Raw genomic sequence first — 18,826 nt, 5'->3', positions numbered from 1 at the left:
GTATAACAACCTTTTTTTGGGACTACCCCATATTCACGCACCTGGGGCCTTTTAGGCCTGTGTGCAAATAACACGGAATAACTCAAGTAAAAATACTTTTCAAAATTTATTTTACAATTGCAAGGTAAGGATGCATTTCAACTAGCGCTGGGGTCCGCCAGGAGGGGATCCGTAATGGATCTGACCTCCTGGTGACCCCAGCTAAGGCTGGCGGAATCCCACCATTCCGGCAGCCTTAGCTGGAGTTACCAGGAGGTCAGATCCATTATGGATCCCCTTCTGGCGAACCCCAGCGCTACTGGGAACACAGCCTAAGATGTGTATATTTCAAAACATAATTATGTGCATAAAACAACAAAAAAGTAAGTAAACGGGCACGCCAAATATAGGCATTCTATATGCAATGTTTTTTATGAAAACATTTTTTGGTTGTAGCAAACTTGGTGCAGGAATATTTATTTGTAACTTTACATATTCCCCCGACAATTCTCGCATATTATTTTTTTGGCTGAATGTTCCTTGCATACATTTTGTCCACAAGTAGAACAGAAACGCTCCGATTTTCTTTCCTTCTTTGCTGGACAAATATAGCAGCGCTTTCTTTTTTTTTCTCTTTGCTCTGGATGTTCCAGAAAGCATATTCCACATCGGATCATTGCCTCCGTAATTTGCCTTGATAAGCATATCATGCTGCTTCTCTCCATCATAGTAGGCATCAAAAGTTCATAACAAAGTTCTGTCAAAAATAGACGTCTCTTGTCTTTCCTGTTGGCATGGAATTCTGGATTAGTTTGACAATAAACAATGTAGCTATTGAGGGCTGACACATCAAGGATATTGGAAAAAAGGGCAACAGGCCAACGTTTAGTCTGCCTTTTGCACGAATACTCTCCAATCATTTCGTCCATCTTGTCGACACCTCCTTTTGTCTTATTATAATGCAGTATGAGTTCAGGTTTTTTTTTCCTGTCATTGGTGTCAATACTTCCATCATGATGCATTGTACTCAGTAATATCACGGATTTTTCTTTCTTGGCTTTATAAGACACCATTGTTGCTTGATTGCAGAAACCGAATACACTCTCGTAGATTGTTCGCTGTGCATTGTGCTTCATGATTGGAGGAATTTCGCGGCGGTTTGGCCTCATAGTACCAACAAGTGTAAGTTGCTTTTGAAGCAAAAAGTTGGCCATTTCAAAATTGGTAAAGTAATTATCCATTGTAATATTTTTATTCTTTTTTTTTCTTATTTTTCTTATTTTTATGTTGTCATGCAGAATCCACACTCTTCCCAGCAATAGCAGTCATAAAAGTTCTTCCCCAGCAACAATACAGACAAAAAGACTGAGTATCACATGTAAACCTAGTACAGGCCTAAAAGGCCCCAGGTGCGTGAATATGGGGTAGTCACAAAAAAAGGTTGTTATACCGAAATGTCTGTAACATAAAAATATATGAATAACTGGAAATTACTAACAACTATATACCTGAGGATTACCAAGATTTTCAAAATTCTAACTAAAGTACTTTTACAGAAAATAGAAAACAAGTAACCTGGCAGGCCTGCGAGGCCCCAGGTATGCGTTCTAATCTTAATAATTACCATTAAGAAATGTAACATGTCAGTGTTGCAGTACATTTTATTTTCATTTTTTCACCTTACAGCTGTTCTTGATATTTATTTCTTCTGCCCTTATTCCAGTTATTCCAGTTTCCAATATTATTTTGTTCTTATTCAAAGCATAATTAAAACAAAGAGTATTTCAAAGACAGTTTGAAAAAATACCTTGTGAAACCTGGATAAATATTCTCATTCATTGTGGTATGTGGAATTTTATTGTGCATTTTTGCGCAGGGGAAATGTAAACCCTAAATATACCTAGAATACAAACTCCTTGCAGATGTTGTCCTTGGTGGGATTTAAACCCTGGACATCGAGCAAGGCAACAGTGATAACCACTGAAATTTTCAGAGAAAAAATAAATCCAGATCACAAATGTCACCTTTTCCTTAAAAAGTACCTTTCACCATTTTTAATATGCTAAACTGGCTCCATTATGAAAAAGCGGCCAAAGATCTAAATATGACTTCTTTTTTTTTATTAATTGCAGAGACATAAGTTGGTAAAGTTTATACGATAATTTAAATTATAACCAACGGTGCATTAGGAAAGATTCTTGGGATGTTTAGCCTTTTCCCTGCATGACTTTACCCAATCATAAGCAGGAAACAACATTCAGGACAAAAGAAAATGAAACACTGCAAGGGAAGCTTAGAACAGGCTTTCCCTGTGTGGTATTGTTAACACTGATGTTTAAAGATTTTTCTGTATTTTCATGACTATGAAAATCGTACATTCACACTGAAGGCATCAAAACTATGAATTAACACATGTGGAATTATATACTTAACAAAAAAGTGTAAAACAACTGAAATTATGTCTTATATTCTAGGTTCTTCAAAGTAGCCACCTTTTGCTTTGATGACTGCTTTTCACACTCTTGGCATTCTCTTGATGAGCTTCAAGAGGTAGTCACCGGGAAAGGTTTTCACTTCACAGGTGTGCCCTGTCAGGTTTAATAAGTGGGATTTCTTGCCTTATAAATGGTGTTGGGACCACCAGTTGTGTTGTGCAGAAGTCTAGAAGTCTGGTGGATACACAGCTGATAGTCCTACTGAATAGACTGTTAGAATTTGTATTATGGCAAGAAAAAAGCAGCTAAGTAAAGAAAAATGAGTGGCCATCATTACTTTGAGAAATGAAGTTCAGTCAGTCCAAAAAATTGGGAAAAATGTGGAAGTGTGCCCAAGTGCAGTGGCAAAACCCATCAAGTGCTACAAAGAAACTGGCTCACATGAGGACCGCCCCAGGAAGGAAGATGAAGAGTCACCTCTGCTTCTGAGGATAAGTTTATCCAAGTCACCAGCCTCAGAAATCGCAGGTTAACAGCAGCTCAGTGTAACAACTCTGCTGGTATCACGACATGGCCTCTCATCTCTCACACACCATCTTACCCACTGCTCCATGCCATGTTGTGTTCTGTCTGCTGCCAGCTCCATATTCCGTGCCTCTGTTCTCTGTATGCTTCCTGGCTGTGTGCATAGTGGGGCGGCGCCAGAACTCTCTGGTTCTTATAGAATCAGGGAGCACCTGTCTAATGTGTTCCTGATCAATTACCAAGAGGCCTCCAGTATTTAGGGCAGCTCCACCCTCTGGACTTGGTCTGTGCAATGTGTTTACTCAGTTAGTGTTTTGCTTCTGAGCTGCCAGGCCTTGCTCTGTGTTCCTCCTTCTCTGGAGGCTCTACTCTTAGCTTTGCCTTGTTCTTGTTGGTCTGCCCTCCAGGAGGCTGTATATCCTGGTCTCTGTGTCTGTGTCCTAGCTTTGCCTTGTTTTGGTCTCTCTGCCCTCCAGGAGGCAGAATATCCTGGTCCCTGTGTCTTTGTTCTTGTACCTTGTCTTGTTCCATTACCTTGTCTGAACTTTGTCCTACCTCTGTCTCCTTGTCTGTGCCTTCTTTCCCTGCTGTGTCTTTCCTTGTGTCCTCTGTTTGCTTATGCTCCACACTCTTGTGGCTCTTGTGGCTCTTGTGGCTTTGCCTGTGCTCCACTCTCTTGCAGCTTTACCGCTGCTCCACACTCCTGCGGCTCTGCTCCGTTCTACTCTGCTCTGCTGCTGCAGTAAACTCTTGCTGCAGCTCCTCTCCGCATTCCTTGTGGTTCCGCTCTGCTTAGCTTTTGTTGCTGCGCTATATCTTGCTGCTCTACCGCTCCTATCCGCAGCCTTGCGGTTCTCTTCTTGTGTGAACAGGTCCCAACCTGTTCCTTCATTCTCCTTTCCTTCTGGCTTGTTTCCATACCTGCATCTCCTGCGTGAACAGGTCCCTACCTGTTCCTTCATACTTCATATCTGTACCTGCACCTCCTGTGTGAACAGGTACCTACCTGTTCCTTCATACACCACACCAACCTGCCCAGTGTCTCTGCCGTTCCTGCCAGCTCAGTGTCTCTGCCGTTCCTGCCGGCTCTGTGTCTCTGCCGTGCCTGCCAGCCCTGTGTCTCTGTCGTGCCTGCCAGCCCTGTGTCTCTGCCATGCCTGCCAGCCCTGTGTCTCTGCCGTGGCTGCCAGCCCTGTGTCTCTGCTGTGGCTGCCAGCCCTGTGTCTCTGCCGTTCCTGCCAGCCCTGGGTGTCTGCTGTGCCTACCAGCCCTGTGTCTCTGCCGTGCCTGCCAGCTCTGTGTCTCTGCCATGCCTGACAGCACTGTGTCTCTGCCATGCCTGCCAGCTCTGTGTCTCTGCCGTTCCTGCCAGCCCTGTATCTCTGGCAGCCCTGTGTCTCAGCCATGCCAGCCTACTCATCTGAGTTTCATCCGTGCTCATTTGCTAGTCCTGCCTGATGCCCGCACCTGTCCTAGTGTTTCTATCTCCAAGTGGGATCTGCAGCCACAGCCAGACACCACCCTGGAGTAGCACCTGGCAGCTGCCTGCCACACAAGCCTGTCCTCACCATCAGAGGCTACAGTGAAAACCAAGACAGCTGTCACTGTCACGCCCCTTCCAGGGTAGTCTGGTTCATGGCACAGTGGGGCCACAAACCGCCCGAGCTCACGCCCGCCAGTCAGGGTGTGAGCGTGACACTCAGATTAGAGACCAGATAAATGCCACAGAGTTCTAGCAGCAGACACATCTCTACAACAACTGTTAAGAGGAAACTGTACAGCAGGCCTTCATGGTAAAATAGCTGCTAGGAAACCACTGCTAAGGACAGGCAACAAGCAGAAGAGACTTGTTTGGGCTAAAGAACACAAGGAATGGACATTGGATCAGTGGAAATCTGTGCTTTGGTCTGATGAGTCCAAATTTGAGATCTTTGGTTCCAACCACCGTGTCTTTGTGCGATGCAGAAAAGGTGAATGGATGGACTCTACATGCCTGGTTCCCACCATGAAGCATGGAGGAGGAGGTGTGATGGTGTGGGAGTGCTTTGCTGGTGACACTGTTGGGGATTTATTCAAAATTGAAGGCATACTGAACCAGCATGGCTACCACAGCATCTTGCAGCGGCATGCTATTCCATCCGGTTTGCGTTTAGTTGGACCATCATTTATTTTTCAACAGGACAATGACCCCAAACACACCTCCAGGCTGTGTAAGGGCTATTTGACCAAGTAGGAGAGTGATGGGGTGCTACGCCAGATGACCTGGCCTCCACAGTCACCAGACCTGAACCCAATTGAGATGGTTTGGAGTGAGCTGGACCGCAGAGTGAAGGCAAAAGGGCCAACAAGTGCTAAGCATCTCTGGGAACTCCTTCAAGATTGTTGGAAGACCATTCCCGTTGACTACCTCTTGAAGCTCATCAAGAGAATGCCAAAAGTGTGCAAAGCTGTCATCAAAGCAAAAGGAGGCTACTTTGAAGAACCTAGAATATAAGGCATAATTTCAGTTGTTTCACACTTTTTTGTTAAAGGGAACCTGTCACCCCCCAGGCGTTTGTAACTAAAAGAGCCACTTTGTGCAACACTAATGCTGCATTCTGACAAGGTGGCTCTTTTAGTTCTTGGTGCTGTAACTGCAGAAATAATCAATTTTGCAATTTGTCCAAAATACCTTGAAACAGTCCTGGGGGCAGGTCTTTACCCCCCTAATGCAGACACAGCACCGCCATTCATGCCCTCTTTTTTCGCCTGGCACCACCTCCTCAGCATTGTTTTCAACTGTCCCAGCGCCTGCGCTGTTTTCTTATGCCTTGGGCATGCACAGAGAGCGCTGCCCGTCTTCTGACATCATTTGATGTCTTGCTGACTGCGCGTGTGCGGCCGTGCTGCCCGAGATCCCGCCACGCAGTGTGAATAAATCAGAAGACACTGCGGGGCGGGATCTCGGGCAGTGCAGCCACACAGGCGCAGTCAGCAAGACATCAAATGATGTCAGAAGATGGGCAGCGCTAACTGTGCATGCCCAAGGCATAAGATAACAGCGCAGGCGCCGGGACAGTTGAAAACAATGCTGAGGCGGCACCAGGTGCCAAGAGGGCATGAGTGACGGCGGTGCTGTGTCTGCATTAGGGGGGTAAAGACCTGCCCCCAGGACTGTTTCAAGGTATTTTGGACAAACTGCAAAATCGATTATTTCTGCAGTTACAGCACCAAGAACTAAAAGAGCCACCTTGTCAGAATGCAGCATTAGTGCTGCACAACGTGGCTCTTTTAGTTACAAATGCCCGGGGGGGGGGGAGGGGGAGGTCACAGGTTCCCTTTAAGCATATAATTCCACATGTGTTAATTCATACTTTTGATGCCTTCAGTGTGAATGTACAATTTTCATAGTCATGAAAATACAGAAAAATCTTTAAATGAGAAGGTGTGTCCAAACATTTGGTCTGTACTGTATCATGTCAGTAATCACTGGCAGTAAGGTCCATAACTCGGTTAGAGACAACAGTCTTACCAAATCCTGTTCTAACAATCTCTAGGGTTTTTTCTTCCCCTCTGCGTGCCACTGCCTCTTTATGATTGGGCAAGATCATGCGGGGAAAAAGTAAAGACCTCCCCAGAGATTAAACTCTGTTAACGTTTTGGTTGTATGGTAAATATAAATGTGCCTGTAAACTTTCCTAACTAATATCTCTGCAACGGAGATGAGAAATAAAAAAAACCCCTAAAACATTGTTTTATTCAGGTCTTCAGCCAGTTTATCATGATGTGGCCAGATAAGCATGTAAAAAATGGTGAAAGGTAGGGTATGAACACTTTGACATCTCCAAGACCTTAATACAAGCTCGTTATCTGTAAATTTTATAATTTAGTAACTTTGATGGAATCATGACAAAAAAGCTTGCTGCCATAATTTTCAGAAAAATAACAAAAACAGATCACACATTTTACTCTTTCCTTTAATTAAGGTATTAAAATGTTGTTCGGGAAGAAAAAATGTTGAGTTCCAGCTCCTTAAAAATTAATAATGTTTAATGATATCAAAAATAGTAAAATTACAACTACAAAATGGACAAACTCCCTCCGGTAGATGCCCCAAGTATGGGAGGCTATACGGCCACGCGTTTTGATCAGTCGATCTTTCTCAAAGCCATATCCTGATCTAGTCGAGCTCCTCTATATGAGGAAACTCGCCCAACCAGATTCCCTGAATGAATCACATGACAATTCATACGGTCCTAATATAAAATCATTAACAAACATTAGTACATAATAAAATATTCACTTCTCAATCAACAATAATGCAGCATAGTTTCATTTCGTTTGTTTAGCCCCATCGGGAATCGGGTATTTAGATGAAATATCCAATATGCCTCTCACGTGAGGAGACGCCTCCTATCCAAGTCCTATCTCTGGGTTTAAATTTTGTTCCAGACCAGAATTTTGATATATTTACAGCCATTATGGACACCAACAAATTTATCAGAAATTTGACCATTAAAAAGCATTTTCGATATGGGGAAAATCTTGAAGAAGAACAGAACCAGGAGAAGATTGTTGCTCCGCACAGATTGGACAATGAATTTTCATATATGGACTTTAAAGAACAAGTATCATTGGTTACACTACAAGATCTCGGCTCTGAAGTAGTGCCAGATTCAGAAAGGGTTAATTTTTCTCAGGACTTTAATACTAAAAACCCATACTATTATCCAGTTCATGCTAGATCAGAATGTATGGACCGTTTTCAGGAAGGTGTAGAGAGGGAATTAAGACAGCTTTACAATGATAGTAAAAGTAATGATAAAAGCAGTCAGAGAAATATGCCCAGGAAACTTCAGAATGCATTAAAAGAGCTCAAAGAAATGACAGATCTGACTATTAAAATGTCGGATAAAGGAGGGGTTGTTGTAGTGTTAAACACAGTAGACTATCATAAATGTTGGAGTTATTGTCCGATCAAAGTACGTATAAAAAATTAAAACAAAATCCATATCGAGAAATTATAAAAAAGAGGGATCTAATTATTATGGAGGGACAAAGCTTGGGGGTACTAACTAAAAAACAAATAGAATATCTTACAGTAAAAAACCCAATTCTCCCTATTATATATGGGGTACCTAAAATACACAAAAAAGAGGGTATTCCCCCTATGCGACCTATAGTGTCCGGAATTGGCTCAGGTAATGAAAAACTTTGCCAATGGGTGGACTCACTCCTTCAGCCCCTTGTGAAACAAACTCCAGGGTATATTAGAGACTCTAAAGAGATATTACGGACTATGGACAATAGGATGTGGCAGGCCAATTACTCCTGGTTATGTTGCGATGTCATATTCTTGTACACCTGCATTCCCCACAGTCTAGCAATACGAGCAATACGAGTAATACAGTATCATCTTGTGAAATTTAGTAATTATTCCACAGATTTAATTGAATATTTGTTGATGGTGATACAATTTCTGCTGACTAGTAATTTTTTTTCCTTTGATGGCCAGTTTTACTTGCAACAGACGGGAGTGGCCATGGTTGCTAAATATTCACCCTCCCTTGCAAACCTGGTCATGGCTTTTTGGGAAATGGAATATGTTTTTTCTGTAGCCAATCCGTATTTGGATCGTATTGTGTGGTATGGCAGATACATAGATGATACCCTCATTATTTGGGAGGGTGATGTCTCTGCCATACCACACTTTATGGATTATCTCAATAACAACGACTATAACATAAAATTTACACATAAATATGATGGCACAAATATTTCTTTCCTGGACCTGGAACTCACAGGATATACGAATCAGAATATTATTACTAGAACACATCACAAACCAGTGAGAGGTAATACCATCCTACATGCCAGTAGTAGCCATAGTAAGCACACAATTAAAGCGATCCCAGTGGGTGAGTTCACCAGGATTAAGCGAAATTGTAGTTTGGAGGGGGATTTAAAGGGAGAGTTTGGGCAAATAGTGAGCAAATTAAAAAAACGCAAATATCCCCAATGGACAATCAATCGGGCAAAAAGGATTGTAGAAGAAAAAGATCGTAAAGAGCTGATAACATCACAAAAAAATTCTGATTCAAATATAGGGGAAAAGCCCTATATATGTTTCCAGTACAGTCCCCAGTTCACTAAAATCAAATATATTGTCTATAGATATTTACCCATCCTCTATGAGGATCAACAACTGTATGACATATTAAACTCTGGCATAAATGTGGTGTCAAGGAGAGCACCGACTATTGGTAATCAAATAGCCCCTAGCATGTTTCGATCTGAGACAACAAAAAGTACAAAAACTTGGTTAAATTATCCTGGGTTTTTTAGATGTGGTACAAATAATTGCAGTACTTGTAAACATGCTATTGTAGCTAAAATGTTCCATAATGCGGAAGGAACAATTACATTTTGCACTAAACAATATATAAACTGCAATTCCACTAATATAGTATATAAAATTGACTGCAAAGAATGTAATCTGTCTTATGTGGGGTGTACGATGAGGAAACTTAAGACATGCCTCCGGGAACATTTATATGACATAAGTAATACGCAGGGTGGAAATAGAAACATGTCGGCGGCATCTAAACATTTTGTTACACACCACGTACGGAGCACCACATGTTTCCAGGTCCAAGGAATTGAACAGGTTAATGTGCCTCCTCGCGGCGGAGACACCGGGAGGCGTCTCCTCACGCGAGAGGCATATTGGATATTTCATCTAAATACCCGATTCCCGATGGGGCTAAACAAACGAAATGAAACTATGCTGCCTTATTGTTGATTGAGAAGTGAATATTTTATTATGTACTAATGTTTGTTAATGATTTTATATTAGGACATTATGAATTGTCATGTGATTCATTCAGGGAATCTGGTTGGGCGAGTTTCCTCATATAGAGGAGTTCGACTAGATCAGGATATGGCTTTGAGAAAGATCGACTGATCGAAACGCGTCGCCGTATAGCCTCCCATACTTGGGGGCATCTACCGGAGGGAGTTTGTCCATTTTGTATTTGTGATTTTACTATTTTTGATATCATTAAACATTATTAATTTTTAAGGAGCTGGAACTCAACATTTTTTCTTCCCTGATGACCAATTCGTTTTCCTGCAACGGAGTTCCGTGCACCTGCGGTGGTTACTGGTGAGCTGGCTATATACCTTTTTTTTGTTACATTAAAATGTTGTTGTTTCCAGGACTTTAGTGCTTTCTGGTTATTGATTGTTGATGTACTGATTGCTATTAGTTAATTCATTTGTTTGGTATAATAGTACTTGGGGTCATCATAAACTAGTACAAATACCACACTTTCCTAAAGTTATCTATATAGAGAGGGAAAAAAATGGTGAGATTGAAATAATTTGCTCTGATAAGCAATGACTGTGGCGCTGTGCATTGTAAACAAATCCATGACAATATTTTTCTTTGTAAAGGGGAAATTATTGTTTATGCCATCTCCGAATAAATTTATATAAGTTCACCAAAGGAATGCTTACAATATATTATCCTGCCTCGAAGGGCATTATATTATGTTTACTTGCCTGCAGAAACAATAGATCATTTCTCAACAGCTATAGATACTAAATCACAAATCACGCAGTAGTGTTAACGTTAACCTCTTATCGCACATCTTCAGTGCTGGCAAGAGTTCAAAGGCACAGCCACTGCCTTTTAAATTATTTCTGACATGCAGTCTCTGGTAAGGAAAAGATTTGTAATGGTGCTTTTACATTGACTAGATTCCCATTGATCAAAGTGCCATTACACAATAGTCACGCTGCTCATAATTTAAGGAAAGCCTAAACCTGTAAAGCTAAGTGCTGCCCTTGGGACTCTGACAAGGTGTGTGCTACAAAGATGGCACATGAGTGGCATGCAGATTTACAGTCACTAGAGAACATGTGATCAGATTAAAATAAGGACTAAAATATAAAATTGATTGGGCGCCATGGTGTCACAATTGCTAGCACTGTTGCCTTGCTGCGCTGAGGTCTTGAGTTCAAATCTTACAAGGTAGGCCTCTGACAATTTTTCAATATTTAGGGCACTAAATATTTCCTTGCCCTGCGTGCCTCCCGACACATTTCTCCTTGTAGGTTTTTAGGGGCGGATATTTGCATGCATATGATGAAATTAAGATCTGCAAGGAGAAACGCGTCGGGCGGCACGCAGGACTATATAGGGCAAGTCCAGCTTAGGGAATGCCGTGGACTGTTCTTGTAAGGATGAGAGCTATGGGGCTTCTAGGGTTATTGTTTTGACCCACAGGGCCTAACAGGGTCAATGTTCCTGCTTTTATCCATTTGCAGACATCATGAGGATAGTGTCTGTGGATATACTACACAAGGTATCTTCTACTTTACCCTAGGGACGACACATATTGGGTGAGAGATTTCCTTTTTTTCCATTTGACACTGTGTTATAATGTTTTTTTTACCTTACTGCTTCACTTCCTGTGCCCTGGCATCAACTCTGCTGTCACAGCCATCACTTGCTTTTCACAATCCTTTGCTCTCTTCTGACTAAACTTACCATCAGACATTGTAACTTCACCTAAACCCCTCGCACTAGTCTCCCAGCTTCAGATAAAGCTTCAACATAATGCCCTGTCCAGGACACTGTTGCGGGAAGTCACTGATACAGGGATTAGAAGTAACACAAAACACTAGAACATCTGACAATCTTACAGCTTGTTTGTTTTTTTTTAATTCTGAAAATTAAAATTGTGAAATTGTCATAAATATGGCCCAGGTACCGCTGCCTCTCATCACCTTACACTGCTGTTTTCTTTCCTTTCTCTTTAGTACATGTCTGTAGGAACAGCCTGTTTATTTGAAAGCTGCACCTGTAGGGCTGTTCTGATTTTTATCTATTTGGTAATGAGCTCTGTAAATGAATAGGCTCAAAAAGCAAATTTTCACTTTTCAGCATGGCTGTCACATAAAAGACAGTCTGTTAATTTGTTCACAGAGTATAGCGCAACATTTTCGAGACTTAGGAGCTCTGTAATTTATGTGTCTGCAGCCTTGTTTGTAACACATCTGCTGTCTGACTAGAATTTCAGCCAAAAAGGTTTCCCTCCTTAATGTATTTACTGCACAGATGAGCATTTATGAGGTTGATTTAAACACCTCTACCTAGCACATGTATAGCAGGCTGCACCCCCAGACAACAAGTGCACACCAGACAGCAGGGCTAGCAGCATCTGAAAGCAGTCTTGTATTTTCCTTCAATAGTTACTTAAAGGAAAATACAGCAATTTGGAGCATAATTGCTGTCTCCTGACGTCAAAAACGGGTAATTATTCATCAAGTATGTTTTTGGTTTGGGACAATTGTTTTTTCCTGTAGAAAGAAGTCACAGGTATTTTGGAGCAATCTGGTTAAAGTGTCCTTCAGTCCAGCACCTGCAGAGATGAGGCAATTCACTAACTTGTCAATGATATACTAGCATCTCTATGTTATTTTTTAATTATGCTTGAGTGTGACTATGAGTTTTCACCTACCGTGAACCCATAATACACTGTCTATCCGGACACTGGTATCATATATTACACAGAGAAGAACAGGGCATTGAAGGGGCATTGCACTACTAGGAGAACCCCTTCTTAAACTAAAGTTTGGGCCCTGATAAAATAATAAAGCCTATACTCACCTGTCATGCCTGCTCCGTTCCAGGGATGTCGGCAGTTGCGGTCCCAGGAATGTGATGAGGTGTTGTGACACGTGATGCTGGCGCCCAATCAGCGCTGGTATCACTATCTCTGCATTTCGACCAACTGAACATGAAGAAGAAGTCCGGCATGAGCTACAGCCCTGGCTTCCTCTTCATGTTCAGTTCGTACGAAGGCGGAGACAGTGAAGCCAGCGCTGATCGGACGTTGGGCATCACATGTCACAATACCACATCACTGCGCCGAGGAAAGTGAATGCAGACACCAAGGGAACGGCACCAGCACGGGAGGTGAGTATAGGCTTTATTATTTTATCAGGGCCGAACCTTTAGTTTAAGAAGGGTTTGTCCTAGTAGTGGACAACCCCTTTAAGGCTTTATTCACAAATAGGAAAATCTGGGCCAAGCTTACATATCGACAGCTGCCCCACTGTATTGCTTCTTTCATACTTGCAAATGTACAGCTGGATTTTGAGCCAAACACGGAAGAGTCTTTTGGCTTGTGCACACAACCATATTTTCGATCCGAGTGCTATCTGTTAAAAAAAAAAACGTATCCCACTTGGACCAATGTTATTCATTGTGGCAGTGCAGATGAATTATGTTTTTCATTGCCCGAATAGGCGTGTGTAAAAAATCGCAGCATGCATTTTCCTCCGTAAATTGGATGAGACACAGCCATTCAAGTCTATGGGTGCATGAAAAAATGCAGATACCACAGTATAGCCAATGATTATTATTATTTATTATCATTGCAATTCTGCAAATCTGTAACATAGTGAACTGTAAATGGTCTTGTAAATGATTAATAGTTGCTGCTGCAAAAAAAAAAAAAGTATATGGGCTACACATAGATGAGATAGAGCCACTTTTCAGGATGAAACTTACTTTAGATGCTTTAATTATAAAAAAAAACTGCATTGAGAATTGGAGTAAAAACTGCATATCTAAATGAATCAAACAAAACTGTAGATAAAGCCTAGTTTGTTATACATGTCCATAGATTTTTTTAAATTATGATTAATAATAACATCTAGAAAATTGTCTTTAGCCTGGATTTGTACAACGGTTTTCTAAAACATGAAAGAATAAATAAATAAATCACAATTTTTTGGAACATTTCAGGACATTCTTACTTTGCCAATGTTACTATGAAGTTGATATAATAAGAAAAATACACTGCATACAATGTACTGTATTTTTATTTGTGGCATGCCACAAAATTTCAATGAATGCTACAAATGTTAAACTTAAAGATATTCCAATTTTCCAGATGCTATTATTAAAGGTGAAAAGTGTCCATCTATTTATATAATTGCCTTGTCATGTTTTCACTTCCTGTTCTGTCCAAATGTCACCGTATCCCAGAATTCCAAGCAGATGAAGTTCACCGACCGCCATATTGGGACACCCAAATGATGGGTGTTTCAATATGGAAACTGCTGCTGGTACCAACCTATTGCGTGGTACCACCAGCCGTACGCACCATAAACACACACACACTCTATGCGCCGTATGCACCACACACACTCTCTCACACTCACACAATCACACTCACACACACTCACTCACACTCTCACACTCACATTCACACTTATACTCACACTCACACTTTCACACATTCACACTCACACTCACACTCACACATTCACGCAGCCTCTTGCACGGTACCATTAGCAGAACACCGTTGTGAACATGCCGCCGCCGGGATCAGCCGAATGACTCACTGACTGCCACCATCTTTGTACAGGAGGAGTGCATGTGCAGTTTCAATGTGACCACCGGTATCTGTCTGCACAAAGATGGCAGCAGTCTGATTCACTGCGCCTGTGCTAATTAAGTGCAGGTGCAGTGAATCATTCGGCTGATCCCGCCGGCAGATGCGCAACGTATCTATAGGCAGAGGAAGCCGGTCACATTAAAGGAGTTTCCCCATAAATGAAAGTTAATTTTAAACATTGACTGTGTCTGACCGTGTACGGAGCATACCACATCTCCTGGACAGGGGAGGAAGCAAAAGATAATACTGACATTACAGCAGGGGATCACAGTGGATTCATTTTGTGGGGTAAAATATTTCACTGACTGTTTTAAAAAAATATTTCACCTCACAAAATTTATCCTCTGCGATCTCCTGCTGTAATGTCAGTATTGTCTTTTGCTTCCTCCCTTGCCCAGGAGCTGTGGTATGTTCGGTACATGGTCAGACACAGACAATTTTTAAAATGAACTTTTGTTCGTGGGAAAACCCCTTTAAAAAGCAAATATCAATGCTAACATGGCTCCTCATAAAAAGTACACCAATGAGAATGAAAGAAAAGCAGCAAAGGCGAAGACAACAAAGGGCAAATGAGCCTCTTGAAGAGCAACAGCATCACTGGGACAAAAACAAAGTATATAAGCGGAGGTGTCAAGCACATGAGTCCCCTGATGCAAAAGTCATTAGATTATCACAGGATGCCATTAGGAAACAACAGCGCCACATGCCTGCCCCCATCGTGACATTACAGCCCTCCCGATGCGATAGCATTGGGCCTCCATCTTAATCTTAATATTAGGCTACATTCACACATTCACTATTTGGTCAGTATTTACATCAGTATTTGTAAGCCAAAACCAGGAGAGGAATAATCAGAGAAGTATAATAGAAACACGTCACCACTTCTACATTTCTGAGCCACTGCTGGTTTTGGCTTACAAATACTGATGTAAATACTGACCAAATACTGAATGTGGCCTTATTTTGATACTGGGCGTATCTATAGGCGACTCAGCAATATTACCTTGAGAGCAACACCTCCATAGTTAAAAAAAAATAGCATATTGTGAGCACTAAATAAGAAGGCCATTCTCTCTGAGATTGTGTGGCCAAAACAAAGACAAAAAATGGAAGCAAAATGGGGAGCAGAATGAAGAAAAGGTACGAGAACTAGTTATTTCTGACCTGGCCAACTTGGACTACTTCTTCTCATACCCTTTGCTTAAACCCCCCCCAAAATAATAAAGCCTATACTCACCCCCCATGCTGGCGCCGTTCCTGCATTGACAGCATTATTTCTCCAGGCACTCCTGTGCTGTTGTTGTGACACAAGACGCCGGTGCCCAATCAGCACTCTAGTCACTGACCCCGTCTTCAGTCAAATCGAACATGAAGAAGTCTGGGCTGCAGCTGCAGTCCGGACTTACTCTCCATGTTTGATTTGTCTGAAGACGAAGACAGTGACGCCAGCACTGATTGGGCACCGGCGTCTTGTGTCACAACACTGCACGAGAGCACCGGGAAGAGCGAATGCCGACACTGTGGCAATGGCACTGGCACTGGAGGTGAGTATAGGCTTTATTATTTTAAAGGGGCTAAACATTTTGATCAAGAAGGGATTGTCCTAGTAGAGGACAACCCCTGTCAACTCCATTTAAAAAAATACTGGTGTTTCAAAATGTGTTTTTTATGGATTTCAAAACACCAGAAAATAACACTGTGTTTCCAGTGCTGTTATCACAGCAACACTGCTCATTACTAAGGTATACTTTCCATGCTGTTACTTTTATGGGTGTGCTATAAAGAGATAACTGTGCAGGGTCTCATCATTTCTATTTGTACTGTGTATTAGACATCGAGCTGAGCACGAAAAATCTGACAAAAAGATGTGGAGCTTGCACAGGGGAGAACTGATGGAAAATATAGAATACAAGTCAAATAATGGTCAGAAATATTGTTATTACTCCTATACACAAACAACATCTTATTCTGAAATGTCACATGAAAGGAGAAGTACACTTTTAAGCCTATAATGCAAATAAAACTTGCAAATTTAAACTGAATTAAAAAATGTTGGCTTTTGGTTCTTTCCTATGTATTGTGATATGACATTTTGTAATTACATTTATGATACAATTAATATATCTATAGCATGTATGTAAGGTGTTTTTGAGTGATTCATTTTGTGATATATCTTGATAATAGTCTTTTATTTTCAGAGACCCTGATTCCAGTGATGTCAATTTAATAAAATTATCAAAATTAACATTTTTTAGTTCAGATTTTAATTTCAGCTTGCTTCTGTGCTTGTGACATTTTTCTTTCTAGATCCATTTTCACTGCCAATGTTCTACCAGCAGAATCTCATGTTATTTTAGTCAACTTCTCTAATATCCACATCATCATATTTTACTTTAATGTATCCATCATATTTATGACAATGAGTGACTACAATAAACATAAGCGGGAAATTCATGGACACTGACCTGTGCTTGTCCGCCACTGTGCAGGGGGGCATGTGGTGACGTCTGGTGGTGTGACTGATGTGGGTGCAGATGTGAATGAGAGTGATGATGAGGATGCCCTTGGTGATGAGGTTGAGAATGGGGATGATGTGCTTGCTGCTGGTGCTGCTGATGAGAGTATGGGTGATGTTGCGTCAGATTTTGATGCTGATGAGGATGGGTGTGCATATGATGATGTGGAGTCTGTTCCTGCCGGGAGTTCATCATTTCCATCATGTGTCCCATTGAATTCATATTTCCATTAGATATGGTTCCAGGGTGATGGGATAAAGCTGCTTTTAATCTCTATAGAGAGAAGAAAATATTGATGAATAATCATAACAATAACATCATTATAGAAATATATGAATATACAAATCCAGCAAAACTATTATTTTTTATTATTATAGCGCCATTTATTCTATGGCGCTTTACATGTGCTTGATATCAAGGACATAAGATAAAGGACTAACAAGACATGTACTGTAGGTATTGGGTGACGAAAGAGGATCCAATGAAAAAACTATAGAAAATGATAGACCTGGGAGAAACTATTTCATACAAATGACTGATATATAATTCCATTTATGAAAATCTTTTTCGTTTTTTTGTTGTGTTTTTGATGAAAACAAATGAAAAAAATACAAAATGCATAAAAATAATACAAAATTACACCATTTAGAACAGAACTAGGCAACATATTATCTGGGAAATTTAGAGCACTGAATCGTGCCAGAAAAACCCAAAGTCCCAAGGACAAGCAAACTCCATAAGAATAATAGAAAAAAAGGAGTAAAACGGAGGAAGCAAATACTACAAATATAATTTATTAATCATATAAAAGTTGGTACATACAAATATAATAGCAATACAAAAAGGATGGTAAGAGTAGAGTGAGTCCCCACCAGTATAAGCCACCACCTGGATAAGAATGTAACTTAACCAATAGTAATAAGAAGGCAGCCGCCCGTGTATATAAGGTTAGCCCTGGGAGACACAAATTCATCCCCCACACTATAAATACTGGCAACCAGGCAGGCGCTTACCGGAAAGATGCAGAGGTGGCGTGTACCGGGTAGGATCCAGTCCAACAGGACCCCCGACGCGCGTTTCGCTAGCGCGGGTGCTTTAGCTTTCTCAAGGGGAATGCCCCAGACCAATACAGGACCTCTCAAATAGTACCGGATCTATACCACGTGAGAAATCACGTGTAGAGATTCTGCCAATCATAGCCATAGTAGCGGCGCATGCGCGGTCGTGGCGCCCCGCCCCACGTCCGGAACGGCGTCAAGCATCGCCCAGATGCGGTGGGAAGAGAGAGTCCCACCGCGCCTGCGCGAGGCAGAAAGACGCCGCACGGACCGGGAACCAAGGCAGCCAGAGGCCGCGCATGCGCACCCAGGCCGGTGTACTGGCGGCATGAATCAAACGTAAGTACCTGACTGTGAGCCGCAATGTACAAAAAACATGTCAAAGGCAAACCCCGGTAAATATACGTAAAGTAAATACAAATGCTTATAACATAAATACCCCAAATACTACTGGGTAATTGCCATAAGCGGGATAATACGATGTTACAATCGGCTTAATGAACACAACGAAAAGAAGGTACAGAAAAGGCTGCGCTATGTCACATATGTCTAAAAAACCTATAAACGGGGAAAACATACAATGTATATATATACACACACATGCCAGGTAAAAGAACATCTGTATTACCAACAATATGCAAATTAGGCAAATAATGGCCATAAATGGAATACATTGCATCTATAACATTCGGCTAAAAATAGCCTGTAGACAAGTTCAAAGCTGCAGCGGAGATGGTCCAATGAGAAGTCCAAGAAAGGTCGGGGAACATCAAATGCATATTATACAGACTAAAAAGAATAGAAAAAGAAAATAATGAATAAAAACACAATAAAAATGGACAAAAATCCCACCAAGGGAC

The 18,826-nt window shown here is 41.4% G+C and overlaps 1 protein-coding gene across 4 annotated transcripts in view; it reads right to left on the bottom strand.

Annotated features, from left to right (window-relative positions):
* Positions 1 to 18,826, bottom strand: part of CREB5 (cAMP responsive element binding protein 5) — a 607,187-nt gene that overhangs the window by 35,070 nt on the left and 553,291 nt on the right. For all 4 annotated transcript variants that reach the window (XM_077268826.1, XM_077268825.1, XM_077268824.1 and 1 more), the window contains one exon: positions 16,858 to 17,181. In XM_077268826.1, the coding sequence (XP_077124941.1) occupies positions 16,858 to 17,181 (324 nt within the window). The remainder of the gene's footprint in view (positions 1 to 16,857; positions 17,182 to 18,826) is intronic.

This window comes from Ranitomeya variabilis, chromosome 6, assembly GCF_051348905.1.
Source record: "Ranitomeya variabilis isolate aRanVar5 chromosome 6, aRanVar5.hap1, whole genome shotgun sequence".
NCBI classification, from domain to species: Eukaryota; Metazoa; Chordata; class Amphibia; order Anura; family Dendrobatidae; genus Ranitomeya; species Ranitomeya variabilis.
This window is presented reverse-complemented; position numbering and strand designations above follow the sequence as displayed.